Genomic DNA, 21581 nt, shown 5'->3' with positions numbered 1-21581 from the left:
ACCGAGCACTTTGTTAATGACAGGACCCCACCTTAGAGTACCTTCCTGGGGGCTCAGCATTGCCCCTCCTGTGATGGTGGCCAGATTAATCTTGAAAAAAGGAGACTCATGTGGTTGAGTCTATGTACAACTTCCATCCTTGCCACCTGGGCACTTGGTTTATGAACCCAGCTGGGGATAGGCGCTAACTAACGTCCATAGAACAGACCACCTCATCCATCTCATTACTGAAGATGTCCTCGGCACTGAGTGCTCTTTGGTGAACAGTCCATGGGACACAAATATCCTGATTCTTTGGATTATTCTGAAAAGTCAATCCAAATACCTCTTTCCCCAAATTCCACATTAATCTCCAAATCTGGTTCAAGACCATCTATGCAAAACATCAGCCTTTGCCCCACAGGAATTCAAGAGCTGTTTCTCAGTAGCAGAACAGTTATCTGCAAAAGCATCCATGCCTTTGCTCTAAAACCTGAGAGATATGAGCTGTAATTTTCCTGATGATGCAAGGATCAAGATAGACCATAGCCATACAGGCCACAGACACTCTAAGTACCAATCTGCAAGATCGTAAGGAACAAGTGATTCATCTGTTTACCCTGCATTCTGGCCCAGCTGCTGGGTCCCACTTAAATCTGGCAGCTTTATGGGCTACTTGGTAAATGAATCAGAGAAGCAAACTCAAATGTGTTGTATGTTACCTTGAAAACTAAAAAGATCCTCAAAGAGCTGTGTTGCTTTCTTAGGACGCGTCAATTCAGTCATTTCTGATTCTTTGTGACCCTATTGACTGTAGCCCACCAGGCTCCTCTGTCCATGGAATTCTCCAGGCAAGAATCAACTGGAGTGGGTTGCCATTCCCTTCTCCAGGGGATCTTCCCAATGCAGGGATAAAACCCAGGTCTCCTTCACTTCACGCAGATTCTTTACCATCTGAGTCCAGGGAAGGCCTTTTTGAGTAGCAAGTTACAATAAGGCAATGGATTCTAGATAACACATGGAGATGGCAGGTCTCTCAATTTTTGAGTTCATCTCCAACTCTTTCACATAGACATATCTTACACCAAGGCACCTAAGCTACCTGCTACCCTTGCTCAGCAGCATGATGTCATCAGTGTGGACTAGCATGTAAGACGGTATGCTGCTGCTGCTGCTACTAAGTCGCTTCAGTCGTGTCCGACTCTTTGCGACCCCATAGACGGCAGCCCACCAGGCTACCCTGTCCCTGGGATTCTCCAGGCAAGAATACTGGAGTGGGTTGCCATTTCCTTCTCCAATGCATGAAAGTGAAAAGTCAAAGTGAAGTCACTCAGTCGTGTCCGACTCTTAGTGACCGCATGGACTGCAGCCCACCAGGCTTCTCCATCCATGGGATTTTCCAGGCAAGAGTACCGGAGTGGGGTGCCATTGCCTTCTCCGGTAAGAAGGTATAGGAGTCAATATTTCTGTGATGTAAGTATGACTCACAGCTGGAGAGCTGACATAGTACTCAGGCAAAACGATGAAGTGCGCTGCTATCCTCCCCAGGTGAAAGCAAATCTACTGTGTCATTCCTTCTGGAAAATCCAGGAAGATATAAGGAGGGTGCGTAACAGGTAGTGGCAAGGTAGGAGGTGAGAAATGATTGAGAAATGATCAGACTGTAGATATATTTTGAAGGCAGGGTTCATGTGACTTGCTAGTGAATTAAATGAGAAGCAGGAGGAAAAGGAAGAATTAAAGATGAGCTCTTTGACTTGAACAGCTATGTAAAAGATGTTCAGTTACAAGACAGTGATGCCTTTTATAACCTGAATCCCTGAGGGACTTTGTGGAGCAGGGCCTCCTGTCAGCCTCCAGTGGGTATGAATCATGAGAGAAATGAACATCTATTATTGTCTCAAGCCACTGGAGTTTTAGGGTGGTTTGTGCCCCAAGTTACAATCTCTAACCTGGTCTATCCTAATATGATGAGTAGTGAAAACTTTTGAACTTTTCTAGTGTTTGATATGTAACTGCAATTTAAGGATGACTACAAGCTTTGACTCCTTCACAAGATAATGACGGGGGTCCTTCTTGTAGTGAAACTCATTGAGGATGGATCACCTTTGTGGAATCCCATCAATGAAATGAGAAACTGCTATAGACTCAAGCCATCTTCTGATTTTATCCATTCTGTCAGTACAAATGCCTGGAAAATCCCATGGACAGAGAAGCCTGGCAGGCTACAGTCCGTGGGGTAACAAGAGTTGGACACAACTTAGCAACTAAACCACCAACCAGTACAAATTCCAAGGTTGCAGACTTGGTTCAGCAGAAATGCTGTTGTTGTTGCTTAGTCACTCAGTCATGTTCAACTCTTTGTGACGCTATGGACTGTAGCCCACCAGGCTCTTCCGTCCAGGGGATTTTCCAGGCAAGAATACTAGAGTGGGTTACCATTTCCTTCTCCAGAGGATATTCCCCATGCAGGGAATGAACCCAGGGACCTCCTGAGGCTCCTGCATTGTTGGCATATTCTTTACCACTGAGCCACTGGGGAAGCCCTGTCATTAGAAATGCCTCAGAGGTAAATATTCTAAAGATGTATTAAAAAGGAATCTGAGCTATCACAAGTATACAGTAACATAGCAGGAAGGATGGGGCTTCCCTGGTAGCTCAGATAGTAAAGAATCCGCCTGCAATGCAGGAGACCCAGGTTTGATCCCTGGGTTGGGAAGATCCTTTGGAGAAGGAAATGGCAGTCCACTCCAGTATTGTTGTCTGGGAAACCCCATGGACAGAGGAGCCTTGTGGGCTACAGTCCATTGAGTCTCAAAGGGTGGGACACAACGGAGTGACGAAGTACCACACACACAGCAGTAAGGACAGTGGTACGCCCTGAGGCGTGAGGACCTTTTTTGCCTTACTGCTCATGGGTGCTCCCATGTGACCCGAGGAAAAGTCTTTCAAGGCCACGGCCTGTCACTGTGGGACCTACCTGCTGCAGCTCTTGTCCAAATGAGTGAAAAAACACATTTGCATGCTTAACTCCATCTTCTAAGAGACAGAACTTTTTCCTACGTTTTTCGGGTACCAAGGTAGACAAGGTAACCAGCAAACACAGTTGATTTGAGCACTGGCCCTGACACTTAATAATTAAGTCCTCCTGGACATCCTACTTATTGCTCTAAGCCTGTCTCCACATCTGATCTTGCATTTGGTCATCTAAGGAGCAGAATAAAGTGATTTAAGCACACTGGCCACTGAGTAAGGCTGCCTGGGCACAGCACCTGACTCCATTGCTCATTACTTGTGTGCTTTATCTGAGTCTCTATTTCCTCCTTGATAATCAAGACTGGGTGGTCTCTACCCATCCATCCCACAGCTCTGCTTGAGGACTGCACTGGATTATGTACATCCAATGCTTAGCATATAGTAGATATTCAGTAAGTGGTACTTACCGTGACTACATGGAAATGATGTTAAACTTTTAGTGCTGTGAAAGTTACTGGGGGTAACACAGGTAAAGTACCTGGAAAGATGTAATTGATGGGGAGGAAGGGGAGACGGAACAGATGCTACCTCAGTCATTTCTGAGAAGACACCGGAAAGAAAGGTCCCATGGGCACCTAGCTACTGGGGGGCCAGTTCAGTCACCATGGTTGGGAGTCTGGGGAGGTCCAGCACCAGGATTGAGAGCTCCCGCCACCATGTGACAGCTGTCTGAAGGTGAACTGACTATGCACCTGACTGATGTCCCCCACCACGGACCCACCTGGTGTGTGGACCCAACTGGTCGTACCAGCTGCCACTACCCACCCATAACTTCAGGAGGCCAAGCAGTCCACTCTCACCACCCTTGGCCTGGCCTTGGTGGGGTCCTGCTTTGCTCCCATGCATTCTGCTTTCTTTCTGGAGAAGGGGAAAAGCATGTAAGCATTATCTCTGTTCATGATACTATTATACTCACTTTGGAGCAGAAAGCAGGCTATAGTCTTTACTTTCATATTTCATGCTGGTCTCAACGTATTGCAATAAAGGAAAAGAGTGAATTACAAACAGAAAGGAACAGAATAATAGGCCATCATCATTTAAGACCCTTTCTGCATAAATATTAAAGGCAAAAACTATTATATTCACATCATGAACGTTACTGTTAAACAGCAATACTGAATCTTATGATACTGACAACGTTCCAGACACTTTGATGTTAGGCAGGTCATTCATTGTTTTATCCCACCTTCAACAGTCCTTCAAGGTCCAGTTTCTTTACTCAGATTACAAAGTATTCTAAATATAAACAATAAAGGAAAACTCTTAAAAGATTTCTTAGTATTAAAAAAAAACAAACAGATCTGAACCTCCTTTTAAAAATATGAACTCTAGATGATTATATCTTTCCCAGCACAATACATTTCAGGGTGTCAGTGTATCTTATATAACAGAGATTATGGGAGAAAATGATGAGGTTTAGGGGGAAAGGAAGGAATTCTTAGAGCTGAAATTTCCACCAGTGTAACTTCATTTATGGCTCATCATATTTCATAAGGAAAATATTTAGTTTTGTTTTGCATTATAAGTTGGTGCACAAAATACCCCCAGCCAGGACTCCAAACCCTGGGGCTCTTTGGCTTGATGCATGTCAGGGTGCAAAACACAAAAGACCCATCTTGACTCTGATTCCAGCCACTTGGATCCAAAACATAGCTGATCGTGGATTTAGCTCCCCCTGGTGGTGGTGCATGAACTTAACATACATAAACTGTGCAGAAGTTGTAAGGGATGGATCCTTCAGTTCAGTCGCTCAGTCATGTCTGATTCTTTGTGACCCCATGGACTGCAGCACGCCAGACTTCCCTGTCCATCACCAACTCCCAGAGTTTATTCAAACTCATGTCCACTGAGTCAGTGATGCCATCCAACCATCTCATCCTCTGTCGTCCCCTTCTCCTCCTGCCCTCAATCTTTCCCAGCATCAGGGTCTTTTCAAATGAGTCAGTTCTTCACATCAGGGATCCTAGGACGTACCTATTAATAGCTGAAATCTTTCCTTTTACAATGTGAAAGTTAAGGCTGAGAGAAGATACGGGTGTGGCTGCCCAGGGTTCATGGTGGGGAGTCACTGAGTGAAGAATAGAACCCAGCTCTCTTGGCCTCAAGCTGATTTAAACACCCACACTCTGTGCACAGTGGAGATGTCAAAACAACCCTGTCACCCCCACCCCAGGCTTCCAGCCTTTCAGAGTCTCATGAGATATTTTATCTGTAGAGTTTTAATAGCAAGTGGTCAGATTCTTGTCCCAGATGCTTAGAATTTTGGGGTTGTAAATAAATTCACTTGCTGGGTCCACCAAGAACTACCCAATCCAACGCTTGGAGCCTGGCCTGGCTGTATCCACTGGCTCCCCAGGTGGCTTGCCTACTTGGCCAGACCTGGGACTCACAGGTCATAGAGAATTTGGGACCATGAGGAAATATCTGCTCTCCATAGGCCAAAACGTGACAGAGGAGGGACTTTCTTCCTCAGTGGGTTTCACGGGGGCCTGTCCCTGAGTTCCGGACGAGACAAATATGTCCATTTGCTAGTCACAACCGTACCTACCTCCTCCTATCTGGACCTCAGCAGCCCCCAGGAAGGTCTCACGTGGCAGCCTCACCTCAGTGCTGCTAAGTCGCTTCAGTCGTGTCTGACTCTGTGTGACCCCATAGACGGCAGCCCACCAGGCTCCCCCATCCCTGGGATTCTCCAGGCAAGAACACTAGAGTGGGTTGCCATTTCCTTCTCCAATGTAGGAAAGTGCAAAGTGAATGTGAAGTCGCTCAGTCGTGTCCGACTCTTAGCGACCCCATGGACTGCAGCCTACCAGGCTCCTCCATCCATGGGATTTTCCAGGCAAGAGTACTGGAGTGGGGTGCCATTGTGAGCCCACCACAACCCCAGGGCTGGCCCTCAGTGTGATGTTCTGGTGTCCCGTGACACAGGACCCACCTTTCAAGGGTGTGCTCATCTGAGCCAAGTTCCAGTAAAGAAGAGGGGCTTCCCTGGTGGCTCAGATGGTTAAGAATCTACCTGCTAATGCAGGAGATGCAGACTCCATTCCTGGGTCAGGAAGATCCCCTGGAGGAGGAAATGGCAACCCACTCCAGTATTCTTATCTGGAGAATCCCATGGACAGAGGAGCCTGGCAGGCTGCAGTCCACAGGGTCACAAAGAGTCGGACACGACTGAAGCGACTTAGCACACAGCACACAGAATGACTAAACAGCACCGATAGGGAGGATGCCTCTGTGTTGGTGTACCCAGAGAAATACAACCTTCCAGCTCACCAGACCTTTGGATGCTCATCCCTGGAGGCTCCATGGCTTGGTCAACGTGAAATCAGAGCAAGGCCAGGCAGCCAGATGGCCCTGATCACTGGTGGCATTAAGTGTGATAAGTGGAAACTTACAGACTTGGCTGTGGGCTAGCACCACGGGCTCTCCCAGGCTCAGACTCCCGCCCACCCAGAGTCCCCACACCCTCTGTGTCTCTCATGTGTCTTTATGCTTCCAAGGCAAACTCAGTTCTGCAGAGTCTGGTCTGGCCATAGTCTGGGGCGTTATTTATAAATAGCAGAGGGAAAACAACCTGAATGTCTATCATTAGGGATCTAGTTTTAAAAATTACAATTTGTCCACATGACAATAACTTAAATCACTTTTCTAAATTGAAGATTTATATGTAGACATGAAAGAGTATCTAAAATATGTTTTAGATAAAAACACTGACAGAGAACAATATATAAAGTGCTACCATATGCTTTTATGCTTTTTAAAAAGAGTGTGTATATGTATATATGTTTATATGCTCACACATCACACACACACACACACTTACATGTGCATAGACTCTCTCTGGAAGGACATACAAGACACTGGTAACATGACTGTTGCTGGAGATGAGAATTAGAGGAATGAGGATCAAGAATGGGAGGGAAAATCACTTTTTACTACACATTAAAAGACATAATTTTTTTTCAATTGTCAACCTGGTTATTGTAATGTAAATCAATTTTCTTTTTCAAAAATAAAACAAAATTGACATAGCACAAAACCCAAACAAGGGAGGGGGCATTCAGGAGTTAAGAGTGGTGTGTCAGAAGGGAGGACATTCCTCCAAAAGAAAGTGTTAGTTGCTCAGTCATGGACTCTGCGACTCGTATGGACTGTAGCCCACCAGGCTCCCCTGTCCATGGGATTATCCAGGCAAGAATACTGGAGTGAGTTGGCATTCCCTTCTCCAGGGGGATCTTCCCGACCCAGGGATTGAACTCTGGTCTCCTGCTTTGCAGGCAGGTTCTTTACCGTCTGAGCTGAAGGGAACAACATAAGAAAGGCCTGGGGACACAGAACTGAGCACATAGGACAGCGCACCGTCTACCTTGCTGGGGCTGTGGGCGGGAACCAGGGGCTGGGACGCAGCGGCTTGAAGTGCCAGCCAAGACTTTGGATCTCATTCTGAAAAAGATGGCACATCACTAAGGGTCACTGAGCAGGGCCATGACATGACCAGCGTGTATTTTAGAAAGCCCCCTTCAGCCCGCATGAAAGGTTTAGCCAATGAATCAGCAAGCAAGCCACCAGGAAGAAACCCGCCAGAGAATCCTGGAAGCAGAGACGGGTCAGGGAGTGGGAGGCCTCATCCTTTGGATGTGACAACCGAGAGGTTACTGTGAATGAGGCCAGAGATATTAGGAGGCGTGGACAGAGGGGAGATGAGAGAGGAGGGGTGGGCAGACAGAAGAGCAGGGATTCCCAGAATTCTGGATGTTATAAGACCAGTGAAATTTTTAGAAATCAAACAAAACAACAATTAAGAACCAAAAGAAGATTGCTCACTTTGTAATTCTCCAAGTAAGGGTAATTTGCTAAAATTATCATGTTTTAATACCATTGTTTTATAAAAGAAGGGATATTTTAAATCTCCCCCCAGTAGGAAGGGCTGACCTCTGTTAAAGAATAGTCATTTATATGAAACAAATTTATATTGTTACCACCTGTGTATGTGTGTGTGCGTGCAGTCACTCAGTCATGTCTGACTCTTTGCAATGCTATGGACTGTAGCCCCTCCAGACTCCCCTGTTCATGGTATTTCCCAGACAAGAATACTGCAGTGGGTTGTCATTTCTTCTTCCAGGGGATCTTCCCGATCCAGGGATCAAATTCACATCCCTTGCATCTTCTGCATTGGAGGGCAGATTCTTTACACTGTCACCTGGACACACCCTTACTGTTCCCTTTTTCTCAGGGATTATAAAATCTCAGTCGGATGAATGATGCTGGTTTGCTGAGTGTGAACCGACATGTAAATCCTTTTTTTTTCCCCAAACAGGGAAGAAAAGAGATTGAATAAGAATAGAGCCAAGAGGACTTCCTTCCCATGTGGTCTAGTGGTTGGTGACTGAGAATCTGCACTTCCACTTCATGCGTGCTGAGTTGCTTCAGTTGTGTCCGACTCTGTGACCCTAAGGACTGTAGCACACCAGGCTTCTCTGTCCATGCGATTCTCCAGGCAAGAATACTGGAGTGGGTTGCCATTTCCTCCTCCAGGCGATCTTACCAACCCAGGGATCAAGGCATAAATTCAATCCATGGTTGGGGAAGTTCCATATGCTGTGCAGTGTTGGAAGCCAAAAATTTTTTTAATAAGAATATAGTCAAGAGTTTTTGTTTTGTGAAGGATGAGACTGACTTGAGAAAAATCAATATACTGAGAGGAAAAAACAATTGAAAGATTTAGAAATAAGAACTAAATGTAGGGTAGTATCCCAGATTGGATTGTGAAACACTGAAAGGACTTTGGTGGAAAAAGTGATGAAATACAAATCAAGTTTGTGGTTTCGTTAATAGATTGGAGCAACATTAACTGCCGAGTTCTGATAAATGTCCCAGGTTAGGGGAAGCTGGTTGAAGGGCATATTCAAACCTTTTGCATTATCTTTACGACACTTTTATAAATCTAAAATTTTTATAAATAAAAAGCAAAAATATACATAACAACAAGTACACAGAGGAAAAAGGGCTTCCCTGGTGGCTCAGTAGTCAAGAATCTGCCTGCCGATGCAGGAGACACGGGTTCCATCCCTGATTTGGGAAGATCCATCTGCCGAAGAGCAACTCAGCCCCTGGGCCACAACTACTGAGCCTGTGCCCTCGAGTCTGGGAGCCGCAACTACTGAGTCCACGCTCCACAACTACTGAAGCCCGTGCACCCTAGAGACCTCACTCCGCAATAAGAGAAGCCCTCCCAGCCCAGCTAGAGAGTGGTCCCCGCTCACTGCAGCAAGAGAAAAAGGTCCAAGTGCAGAACGAAGACCCAGCATGGTCAAAAGAAATAAATAAAATCTTTTTTTTCTTTTCAAAAAAAAAAGAAAAAGCAGATAAGTGACAACCTGAAATCCCTCCAGCTAGACCTTGGCACCAGGCGGCAGATGGCACTGACCTGGAACAGGAAGGAGACATCCCTCCCTGGGACCACAGGGAAGGGCGGGACAGGGACATGAATAATTTGCCAGTAAACCTGCCCCCAGTTCAGGATGACGAGCTCCTCGGGGTCAGGGACTGATGGACGCATATGGCTGCCCGCGACGTATAGAAGGTTTTTTCCTATGTCGTCAGTGCTCAGGAAATGTTCATTGATAATAAATCAATTCCATGACTGAAAAATGCCCCCAAAGTTTGAAATAGAAGACTTCTTAATAAAATAATGTAATAACTGATGGGACAAAAACAAAAATGAAAATAGTTTATAAATGAAGGGGAAAATAGGCAAATGACCACAATATTCAGACTAAAGACAGAAATGAAAGGTTAATATTACACAGAAAGAAAAAAAAAAAGCAGCAGCCTTGGATCATGTTCCATCTTGGAATAATTCTGCTCCGCAAGGATTCTGAGGGCTGAAATCAGCAACCTAGAAAAGCCTTACTTTAGAGCTCTGGGTAAATTATGGAGGCTATTATCAAGATTGCGCTAAAATAATGGCAGGACACTGAGAGGGAGAGGACTAGCAAATGGAAATGAGCAAAACCCGGAGGAAAGACAGCTGCTCCACGTAAGGAATCGATTCGAGCTCCTGCAGCTGCTGTTACTTTCTATCAAATCCTTCCACTGACTTTCAGGACAGACCCAGGCCCCGGGAGAAGCTTTTCATACATTCCCACTCCTATATTTTATTCACTTAAAACTCTCCTTCAGTGGTGATCATCTTGTGATATATAGAAACAGCAAGTCACCACGCTATGCACCTGGAGCTAACAGAGTGAGTCAATTGCATATCAATTAAAAAACAAAAAAACCAAACAGCAAACAAACAAGAATCCTCCTTTCTTTAAAAATATGAATAATCAGCTTCCTAGCAGCAACAAGTACAAAACTCTTAACTTTAATGCCTTTTTTTTAAGTGGAAAAAAAACATATGGTATGATGATTATTCATAATACCTGTTTCTGGTCCTCCATTTTAGGTGGGGGGGAAATCAAGTATATATGTTTTTGTACTAAAAAGGGGTATACTAAGTAATACAGACTGTATAACTTAATATACAAAAATGAAGAAATTTTATTGTATAACTATGGAAAAAATGTTGACTTTTTAGATAATAAGATTATGATTTGAATCACCTTGGGAGATATTGCACACTCTCTTGTGAAAGGACGTTGCTCTGGTACATTACAGCTAAATACTGAGTTAGGGTTCTTCAGTTGCAAACAACAGACTCCAACTCTGATTAACTTAAGCCCATGATGATGATGATGAAAATCACTCAGTTGTATCTGACTCTTTGAGACCCCATGGACTATATAGTCCATAGAATTCTCCAGGCCAGAATACTGGAGTGGGTAGCCTTTCCCTTCTCCAGGGGATCTTCCCAACCCAGGGATTGAACCCAGGTCTCCCACATTGCAGGCGGATTCTTTACCAGCTGAGCCACAAGGGAGACCCAAGAGTACTGGAGTGGGTAGCCTATCCCTTCTCTAGAGGATCTTCCCAACCAAGGAATCGAACCCGGGTCTGCTGCATTGCAGGTGGATTCTTTACCAACTGAGCTGTGATGGAAGTCCAACTTGAGCCCAAAAGCATACTAAATCATTTCAGTCATGTCTGACTCTTGGTGGCCCCATGTACTGTTGTCTGCCAGGCTCCTCTGTCCACGGGACTCTCCAGGCAAGAATACTAGAGGTGGGTTTCCATGCCTTCCTCCAGGGGATCTTCCCAACCCAGGAACTTAACCTACGTTTCCTGCAGCTCCTGCATTGTAGGCAGATTCTTTACCACTGAGCCACCAGGGAAGCCCCATAATGGAAGGATAGTATGTGTGTGTTTAGTACACAGCAGCACTCTAGAATGAATGGCTGAAAGGGCAGGAACCAGGATCTAGGGAGAGGAACTAATAATAGTTGCATCAAGGTCCTAATGTTGGTTGAAATCACCACTGTGTTTTCCATTCCTGTATCCTTCTGCTGAGGATCCAGAGTTAGTAAGAGAGCTTTGACGAGCTTGGGGCATGGGGCAAAAAACAGGCACTACAATGAGCAGTGCCTGAGAATCATCCATAGTGGGAGGACAGGTAATTCAGAAAAGGGCTCTTACTGGAAGAAATGGAAGTGGATGGGGAGTAATGACTACTTGCCTTCTTCTCTTATGCCACCATACCTCTGCCCAGTTCCTGCCTGGACTTGGAATGCCCCTCTGACCTGGAATATCCCTAGCTGGCCAGACCACACGACAGACCCCTATTTTCCCCTCAAAACCCAGATAAAGTAACCCATTTCTGTGAAACCAGGCAGAGGAAATCACTTTGTACTCTTCGTGCCTTTTCACACTTCCCTTGTTGCTAACACTACACTGTAATGATTTGTACTTGTATGGCTCTCTATTAGACTGTAAGTTTCTCAAGTGCAAGAATAATGTCTTTTCAACTCTGTTGCTTCTGTGCCTAGGACAGCATCTGTCATAAATAAGAATTCAACAAATGCTAAATGCTTGCTGAAATAAATGTAAATGACAAACCACTTCTATATTTAACAATAAGAAAACCTGAAACGAAATTAAACAATTTTGAGAAAGCACAAGGACAATTCTACAGAGACACAAAATAATTTGTTACCTTTGCAAATCTGCGTGATGTTTGAGAAAGCCTGGCAATGTCTTCAAGATCCAGGTAAGAAATGATATTCAGCAGCAAACTGTCTGAGAGCCGTTCAAGGAAGTCAAATTTACCTTCACATAAATTGAAGACATAGTCTAATATTCTTGAACCAAATATTAAGGCAATTTGAACTGTAATTCAAAAAAGCCAACAAAACAACGTGGTTATCATGTGCAGTCACATAAAAACTATGATCGTTATCAGTAAGACAAGCTTTGAGGCATTTTGCCCCTGAGAGCAATGTTAGATTTGCTGAGTCATTCCTACTTTCACCAAGCTGTCTCTGGGACCAGTGGTATGTATTTACGAAGTATTTGTTTCCAACAGCTGCCTTTGCCCTGAGATCAAAATCTTTTAGGTCTACTCAGTGTTGAACACAGTGATGGAATGAACCAAATTCCAGTCCAGACAACTGACTTAACTACTCTTCATGTCATCCCCATCTTCATCCTCCCAGTCGCCGAGACTAGGCAGAATGCTGCTCCATGTCATTTTTTCCTACCCCTCCGCCCCCAAATTGGTGTGAAACACTTTAATAGCCCTTAATTTTGATCGATTTTTGTTCTCTTCTTGTTATACATTGTTTCTCTACCAAACTTCCTTCTTCATGTTTTTTCATTCCCTTGAAATTGTGAATTATGAGTGGTTAAATCCAGGGGGTGATTTTTTCTCTTCCTTTTGCTTATCTGTATTTTGCAATCTTTTTTTTATCATAAACTCTGTATCACTGATGTAATTTTTTTCATAATCTAGAACGAATGGATGGGAGGAAGAAAGAAGGGAAGAAGGCTACCGCCCTTTTATGAGAAAGAAAAATGGGGTTACAACAGAGGATTTTATGCATGTGGATCACGGCGGTTCCAGCACTGGAGACTTTGTTTCTTGAAGCTCATTTTTCACTTCTGCCTCCAAAAGCACCACCATGTCTGGCCTTTTTAGAGAACTTCTCTCAGAATAGACAGAATGGATTCTGTACAGGGGACTAAGTGTCCAAGATTTGGGGACACTTCCTTCCCAACATGGAACATTCCTTCCAGGGTAAGTGGGATGAAGCTGTCAAGAATACCGGGCTCCTTGCATAAGCAGGCAGACGGGTGATCCTAGAGGTTGATGACTCTCCAATTTCAAAATGGATGTAAGGTGAGGGCTATATTTATGTAAAAGCTCTGATTGTGCTAACCTGAAGAACCAGCCATATAAGATTTCTCTCCAAAACTGGTCAGTCCAGCTTTCTAGAGGCATTAAGGGTTTTAGTTGCTTCTAAATCGCAAGTGCTTCTAATTCAAAGCCCTTCTAAAGTCCAAGGTTTTTCTTGGGAGGAAAATAACCCCTCAAAAACTCATCCTCACAGGGAACCCCTGGCTCACCAGCAGAATAAGAAGGAAAAAGAGGCACTTACTTATTGGTAAAACAAAACCTTGAGTATAATAAATTTCTTTAAAATAACTGGAGATATTTGAACATTTTAAAATGCCAGGAAAGAACGCTCAAAGCACATGTTCAGATGTACGTTACAAAGTCTCTACCAGGACTTCCCTGGTTATCCAGTGGTTAGGAATCCTCCCTCCAATGCAAGGTCTGAGGGTTCAATCCCTGGTCAGGGAACTAAGATCCCACCCACGTGCTGTCGGACAACTAGGCCCACAAGCGTCAATTCATGAGGAGACTGCACACTGCAACAAAGACCCTGTGTGCCTCCACTGAGACCCAACACAGTCAAAATAATAAATAAGCACTTTTTAAAAACAGAAGGTCTCTAACAATAAGGTCTTTTAAGTTAAAGTTATAAAAGCTGTCAGATATAAAGTTATGACAGTTAAAAGTTAAGATAAAGTTATAAAAGGACATATAGCCCCTAAGTATGTAACGGGGTAGTTTCAAAGTATACAGGTATGGGGGCACTTAGAAAAAATTTTTTTGCATGTTTATGTTTTTTGTTTTTATAGCCAACAGGTCACCAACCTTTTAAAATAAGGAAAACAAGGTTAGAACAAACTCCATTGTGAAGAGTAAAATTCCTTTGTGTAGGAGTGTGTGACAGGCAGCCTTCCAGAGAGACCCTGCGTCTCTCCTCCTGGATTCACACCCCTGTGTGTTCCCAGCCACCGTGAATGAGGGCTGGCCTGGGTAACCAAGAGGAATTGCAAAAATATACCAAGGCTGGTTCACCAAAGACATTGGGGCTTCTGTCTTGCTGTCCTGGATCACTCACTCTCGGAGAAGTCGAGGGCCATGACCTGACACTACAGCACCGTGGAGAGGTCTGTGGGGAAGGAACCTGAAAGAGCCATGTGTGTGTGTGTGTGTCCCCATGTGAGCCATGGTGGAACTGGATCCTCCGGCGCCAACCAAGCCTTCTGATGACTGGGGTTCAGACGACATCATGCAAGATCCTGGAGCAGAATGGCTGAGCTATGCTGCTCCCAAATTCCTGACCCAACTCTCTGAGTTAATGAACGTTTATTATTTTTTAGGGCTTCCCAGGTGGTACAGTGGTAAAGAATCCAGTTGCCAGTGCAGGAGACACAAGAGGAGAGGGTTTGATCCCTAGGTGAGGAAGATCCCCTGGAGAAGGAAATGGCAATCCACTCCTGTATTCTTGCCTGGGAAATCCCATGGATGGAGGAGCCTGGTGGGCTACCATCCATGGGGTCATAAAGAGTCAACACAACTGAGTGTGTGCACATACACACACACACACACACACACACACACATTTTTTTAAGCCATTGTGTTTGGGGGTAATTTATTACACAACCGTAGACAATAAGGTACTTGCAACTGTTGTGGAAACCTAGAATGTGGGAATGGCTTTGAAACTGGCAAGTAGCGGAAATTTGAATGAGCTTGAGGACAGTATGCTGTGAAAGTGCTGCACTCAATATGCCAGCAAATTTGGAAAACTCAGCAGCGGCCACAGGACTGGAAAAGGTCAGTTTTCATTCCAATCCCAAAGAAAGGCAATGCCAAAGAACGCTCAAACTACCGCACAATTGCACTCATCTCACACGCTAGTAAAGTAATGCTCAAAATTCTCCAAGCCCGGCCTCAGCAGTATGTGAACCATGAACTTACAGATATTCAAGCTGGTTTTAGAAAAGGCAGAGGAACCAGAGATCAAATTGTCAACATTTGATGGATCATCGAAAAAGCAAGAGAGTTCCAGAAAACCATCTATTTCTACTTTATTGACTATGCCAAAGCCTTCGATTGTGTGGATCACAATAAACTGTGGAAAATTCTAAAAGAGATGGGAATACCAGACCCCCTGGCCTGCCTCTTGAGAAACTTGTATGCAGGTCAGGAAGCAACAGTTAGAACTGGACATGGAACAACAGACTGGTTCCAAATAGGAAAAGGAGTTCATCAAGGCTGTATATTGTCACCCTGCTTATTTAACTTATATGCAGAGTACATTATGAGAAATGCTGGGCTGGATGAAGCACAAGTGAAAGAGGAGAGTGAAAAAGTTGGCTTAAAACTCAACATTCAGAAAACTAAGATCATGGTATCCAGTTCCATTGCTTCATAGCAAATAGATGGGGAAACAGTGGAAACAATGGCTGACTTTATTTTTGGGGGCCTCCAAAATCACTGCAGATGGTGACTGCAGCCATGAAATTAAAAGATGATTGCTCCTTGGAAGAAAAGCTGTGACCAACCTAGACAGTATATTAAAAAGCAGAGACATTACTTTGCCAACAAAGGTCTGACTAGTCAAAGATATGGTTTTTCCAGTAGTCATGTATGGATGTGAGAGTTGGACTATAGAGAAAGCTGAGCACTGAAGAATTGATGCTTTTGAACTGTGGTGTTGGAGAAGACTCTTGAGAGTCCCTTGGACTTCAAGGAGATCCAACCAGTCCATCCTAAAGGAGATCAGTCGTGAATGTTCATTGGAAGGACTGATGTTGAAGCTGAAACTCCAATACTTTGGCCAGCTGATGTGAAGAGCTGACTCATTGGAAAAGACCCTGATGATGGGAAAGATTGAGGGCAGGAGGAGAAGGGGATGACAGAGGATGAGATGGTTGGATGGCATCACCGACTCAACAGATGTGAATTTGGGTAAACTCCAGGAGCAGGTGATGGACAGGGAGGCCTGGTGTGCTGCGGTCCATTGGGTCGCAAAGAGTCGGACACGACTGAGCGACTGAACTGAACTGAACTGAGGAGAGTGTTAGTTAAAGTGTGAAAAACCTTCAGTAAATATTGTACTGTGCTCAGTCACTCAGTCGTGTCCGACTCTTTGCAACCCCATGGGCTGTAGCCTGCCAGGCTCCCCTGTCCACGGGGATTCTCCAGGCAAGAATACTGGAATGGGTCGCCACGCCCTCCTCCAGGGGATCTTCCCAACTGAGGGATCAAATCTAAGTCTCCCACATAGCAGGCGGATTCTTTACTGTCTGAGCCACCAGGGAAGCCCAAATACTATACTAAGTAAACAGAAGTCTGACAGACTCTGAGGAGGCTTTACAGGGTAGGTTTAAAGAAAAGTGAGGAAAATATTATTTAAAAAAAAAAAGAAAACTGGAGAAAAGGAAGGAAAAAGCTGGAGGAAAGGGAATCCTTGCTATGTAGTGGCAGAAAGTTTTGCAAACTTCTGAATGTACATTTTTCTACAATTTTGACTTTGAAAGCACATGTGTGTTTTCTATAGTCAAAACTCAAAACAGAATTTCTTAAACTTTTTTTAAAGATTCTATTCTTAACTATAAAAAATTGTAAGGTGATTGGGGAGAATTTGAACAAAAGGTATATAAGACCATAATGAAGAAAATATTAAATCTAAATAAATGGAGAGAAATACCATGCTCATGTTAGGAAGAGCAAAGGATCACAGTTCTGTCAAAAACCTAAAAAGTGAATCCAAATCCAATTAGAATTTAAGCAGGGAGCTCTGCATAGATTTACCAGCCGATCTTAAAGCTCAGAGGCAGAATAAAATGTCAAGAACAGCCCATGTAAAGAATAGAATGAGGGGTTTCCCTGCTGGCTCAGTGGTAAAAGATCTGCCTGACAATGCAGGAGACATTGGTTTGAGCCCTGGTCCAGGAAGATCCAGGAAGCCCATGCACCACAACTACTGAGCTTTTGCTCTAGAGTCCCAGAGCTGCAACTACTGAGCCCACGCACTGCAACTGCTGCAGACCACGTGCCCTAGAGCCCGTGCTCCACAACAAGAGAAGCCAACACAGTGAGAAGCCCATGCATCGTAACTAGAGAGCAGCCCCTCCTCACTGCAACTAGAGAAAGCCTGCACAGTAAAGAAGACCCAGCACAGCCAAAAATAAATAATTAATTTTAAAAAGACTGGACATCTCTGAAGGCTCAGTGGATGGGAGTCTGCCTGCCAACGCAGGGGACACGGGTTTCATTCCTGATCCAGGAAGATCCCATATGTCTCAGGGCAACTAAGCCTGTGCCACAACTTCTGAGCCCGTGCTTTAGAGCCCTTGAGCCACAACTACTGAGCTGACATGCTCCAACTACTGAAGCCCATGCACCTAGAGCCTGTGCTCCACAACAAGAGAAGCCACCGCAATGAAAAGCCCATGAATGGCAATGAAGCGAAGCCTCCGCTTGCCGCAACTAGAGAAAGCCCACTTGCAATGATAAAGGCTCAGTACAACCAAAAAATTAAAAATAAATACATTAATTAATTTTTTAAAAAAAAGAATAGAAGGAGGAAGCAGATGAATTCATCTCCACAGGTAAGAGAACTTACTGTAAAAATTGCAATGAGAGCAGTGTAGTTGGTGTAAGATGAATAATCGACCAACAGAATTAAATATCCCTGTAAATGGCAGATGTACATTGGAACTTGCAAAATGTAAGGATGGGATTATTATGTGGGATAATAAGCTATCCTTTAAATGGTGCTGGCCATATTGACAGGCCATACAGAAAAATAATAATATTTCATATCATCATAACCAAAAGCAAACTTGAAATATCTTAAAGACCAAATATGAGAAACAAGTCACAAAATATTTAGAATTAAACATAGGAGTATATCCTTATGAAATCAAGGTAGGAAAAGATTTCTTAAACAAAACACAAAAGTACAAGTCATATATGAAAAGATTGACAAATTTGAACTCCATTAAAACCATAAACTTCTTTATGAGTAAAACTCATAAACAAGGTGAAAAGATAAACCAAAGAGTTGGTGAAATATCTGTAGCACATATAGCCAAACCAAAGAATTGGTATTCAAAATATACATGAAAAAGTTTCTACAATGAATACAAAGAAGGTAAACAACCAGTCATAAAAAATAGACAAAGGAGATGAATTAGCAGCTCTCAGAAGGAAATTGGTCAATAAATATAAGAAGGGGTATTCAACATCATAACTAATCAGGGAATGTGCACGCCCAGCTTGGCACAATTAACATGTATCTCTGATTACACTAAACATTGGTGAGAATGTGCAGAAATAGCATCTCTCTCATAAAATGCCAATGGAAATATATTTAAATCCTTTAAAATGATTTAACTTATTTGGAGAGCAGACTATCAATACCTAATAAAGTTGAAGAGGCACATATTTTACAACTCAACAAACACACCACGATGTGCTAGATTTAGAGAAATGTTTACACACTGCACCAGGATAAATGAAGATTTATTGTTGCAAAAAAGTGGAAACCACCTAACTATCCTCAGTAGGGGAGATGATTGAGTGAACTGTGGGTTTACAATATAAAATACCATAAGCCATTGAAATGAATGAACTTGAGAGAGAGAGAGAGACATTTGTCAACATGGATAAATCTCAAAAAGTGTTCAATGATAAAACAAAGTTGAAAATATAGTGTATCACTTATGTAAAAATTTAAACTTACAAAGGTAGTATGTATTATTTATGTATTTGTGACTACATATAATAAAATATGCTTGGAAATGATACCAATTTCAGAACAGTTAGTAGAAGGGAATAGAGCAAAAATGGGTGAGGAGCAGAAATTTGACTGTTTGTGTAAAATTTTAAACGTTTTTGAAAGACATTAAGTAAATATGGGTCTCACTTCAATAGCATTTGTATTAAAACTGGGATAATAAAGAGAAGATTCTTAGGGCCCTAAGAAAGGATAACACAAAATTAAAACAATTCAAAAAAATTAAAGCCACTCAGAGTAGATTTTTGGAACACATGCAATTAAGCTAGAAATCAAGAAAAAATGTAATAAAAAAATTCCTAACCATCTGGAACTTAAATAAGATGTTTCTAAATAATCTATGGATCAAAGAAGAAATCAAAATGAAATTTAGAAAATATTTTACAATGAATGAGAATAAAGATGCAACATATCAAAACTTTTCTAATACAGATACAGCAGCACTTAAGGAAAATTTAGAGGAGAAATGGCTGAAAACAATAATTTAAGCTTTCATCTCAAGCAACTAGGAAGAGAATAACAAATCAGACCTAAGAAAGGTAGCAGGAAGGAAATAATAAAAGAAAGAACAGATCAGATCAGACCAGATCAGTCGCTCAGTCGTGTCCGACTCTTTGCGACCCCATGAATCGCAGCACGCCAGGCCTCCCTCTCCATCACCAACTCCCGGAGTTCACTGAGACTCACGTCCATTGAGTCAGTGATGCCATCCAGCCATCTCATCCTCTGTCATCCCCTTCTCCTCCTGCCCCCAATCCCTCCCAGCATCAGGGTCTTTTCCAATGAGTCAACTCTTCGCATGAGGTGGCCAAAGTACTGGAGTTTCAGCTTTAGCATCATTCCTTCCAAAGAAATCCCAGGGCTGTTCTCCTTCAGAATGGACTGGTTGGATCTCCTTGCAGTCCAAGGGACTCTCAAGAGTCTCCTCCAACACCACAGTTCAAAAGCATCAATTCTTTGGCACTCAGCCTTCTTCACAGTCCAACTCTCACATCCATACATGACCACAGGAAAAACCATAGCCTTGACTAGACGGACCTTTGTTGGCAAAGTAATGTCTCTGCTTTTGAATATGCTATCTAGGTTGGTCATAACTTTCCTTCCAAGGAGTAAGCGTCTTTTAATTTCATGACTGCAGTCACCATCTGCAGTGATTTTGGAGCCCAGAAAAATTAAGTCTGACACTGTTTCCACTGTTTCCCCATCTATTTCCCATGAAGTGATGGGACTGGATGCCATGATCTTCGTTTTCTGAATGTTGAGCTTTAAGCCAACTTTTTCACTTTCCACTTTCACTTTGATCAAGAGGCTTTTGAGTTCCTCTTCACTTTCTGCCATAAGGGTGGTGTCATCTGCATATCTGAGGTTATTGAGATTTCTCCCGGCAATCTTGATTCCAGCTTGTGCTTCTTCCAGTCCAGCGTTTCTTGTGATGTACTCTGCATATAAGTTAAATAAACAGGGTGACAATATACAGCCTTGACGTACTCCTTTTCCTATTTGGAACCAGTCTGTTGTTCCATGTCCAGTTCTAACTGTTGCTTCCTGACCTGCATACAAATTTCTCAAGAGGCAGATCAGGTGGTCTGGCATTCCCATCTCTTTCAGAATTTTCCACAGTTTATTGTGATCCACACAGTCAAAGGCTTTGGCATAGTCAATAAAGCAGAAATAGATGTTTTTCTGGAACTCTCTTGATTTTTCTATAATCCAGCGGATGTTGGCAATTTGATCTCTGGTTCCTCTGCCTTTTCTAAAACCAGCTTGAACATCAGGAAGTTCATGGAATCAACAATAAAAGTAAACAACAATAGAGAATATCAACGGAGATAAAGTTAGGTCTTTGAAAAAAATAAAATGAATAAACTGATGACAAGGTTGATCAAGAAAAAAGAGAGAAAGTACAAATTACTATTATCAAGAAATGAAAAAAAGAACAGCACTACAGATGCTATAGACACTGGAAAGAACAGGATGTATGAGTAACTTTGTCATTGTTGTTCACTTGATAAGTCGTGTCCAACTCTTTGTAATCCCATGAACTGCAGCACACTATCTCCCAGAGTTTTCTCAAACTCATCTCCATTGAGTTGGTAATGCCATCCAACCAACTTATCCTCTGTCGCCCTTTTCTCCTTCTGCCCTCCATCTTTCCCAGCAGCAGGGCCTTTTCCAGTGAGTCGACTCTTACACCAACATATTTGATAAATTGAATAAAAAGAGGTACATGTGACAAATTTTAAAATCTTTTGTTAGTAGTGTTGGGTATCTAAAATATTATCTTCTGTTCTTTTTTGTAGCTTTAAGATATTTCTGAATTTTAAAACTTTTAAAGGGAAAGGTATAGAACATAATGTACAAGATTCTTCTTTCTGTGTTAACATATTTTGTATATATGGATAGACCATTTCTTGAAGGGTATATATGAAACTGTTAGTGATGGTTGTCATGGGAACTGAGAACTTGGGGCCAGAAGAGAACTTATTTTTATCCTATACCTTTTAAAACTGATTTATCTTTTGTTTT

The 21581-nt window shown here is 42.9% G+C and overlaps 1 protein-coding gene across 2 annotated transcripts in view; it reads right to left on the bottom strand.

Annotated features, from left to right (window-relative positions):
* The window catches only part of FBXO36 (F-box protein 36), a 103107-nt gene that overhangs the window by 6637 nt on the left and 74889 nt on the right, over positions 1-21581 (bottom strand). For both annotated transcript variants that reach the window (XR_003506485.1, XM_027515594.1), the window contains exon 3: positions 12110-12282. Coding sequence is in view for 1 of the 2 variants with exons in the window: in XM_027515594.1 (XP_027371395.1) it covers positions 12110-12282 (173 nt within the window). In the remaining variant the exon portion in view is untranslated. The remainder of the gene's footprint in view (positions 1-12109; positions 12283-21581) is intronic.

The sequence above is a fragment of the Bos indicus x Bos taurus genome, chromosome 2 (assembly GCF_003369695.1).
Source record: "Bos indicus x Bos taurus breed Angus x Brahman F1 hybrid chromosome 2, Bos_hybrid_MaternalHap_v2.0, whole genome shotgun sequence".
Classification (NCBI taxonomy): domain Eukaryota; kingdom Metazoa; phylum Chordata; class Mammalia; order Artiodactyla; family Bovidae; genus Bos; species Bos indicus x Bos taurus.
Note: the sequence above shows the minus strand (reverse complement) of the source record. Positions and strands in the feature narration are given on the sequence as shown.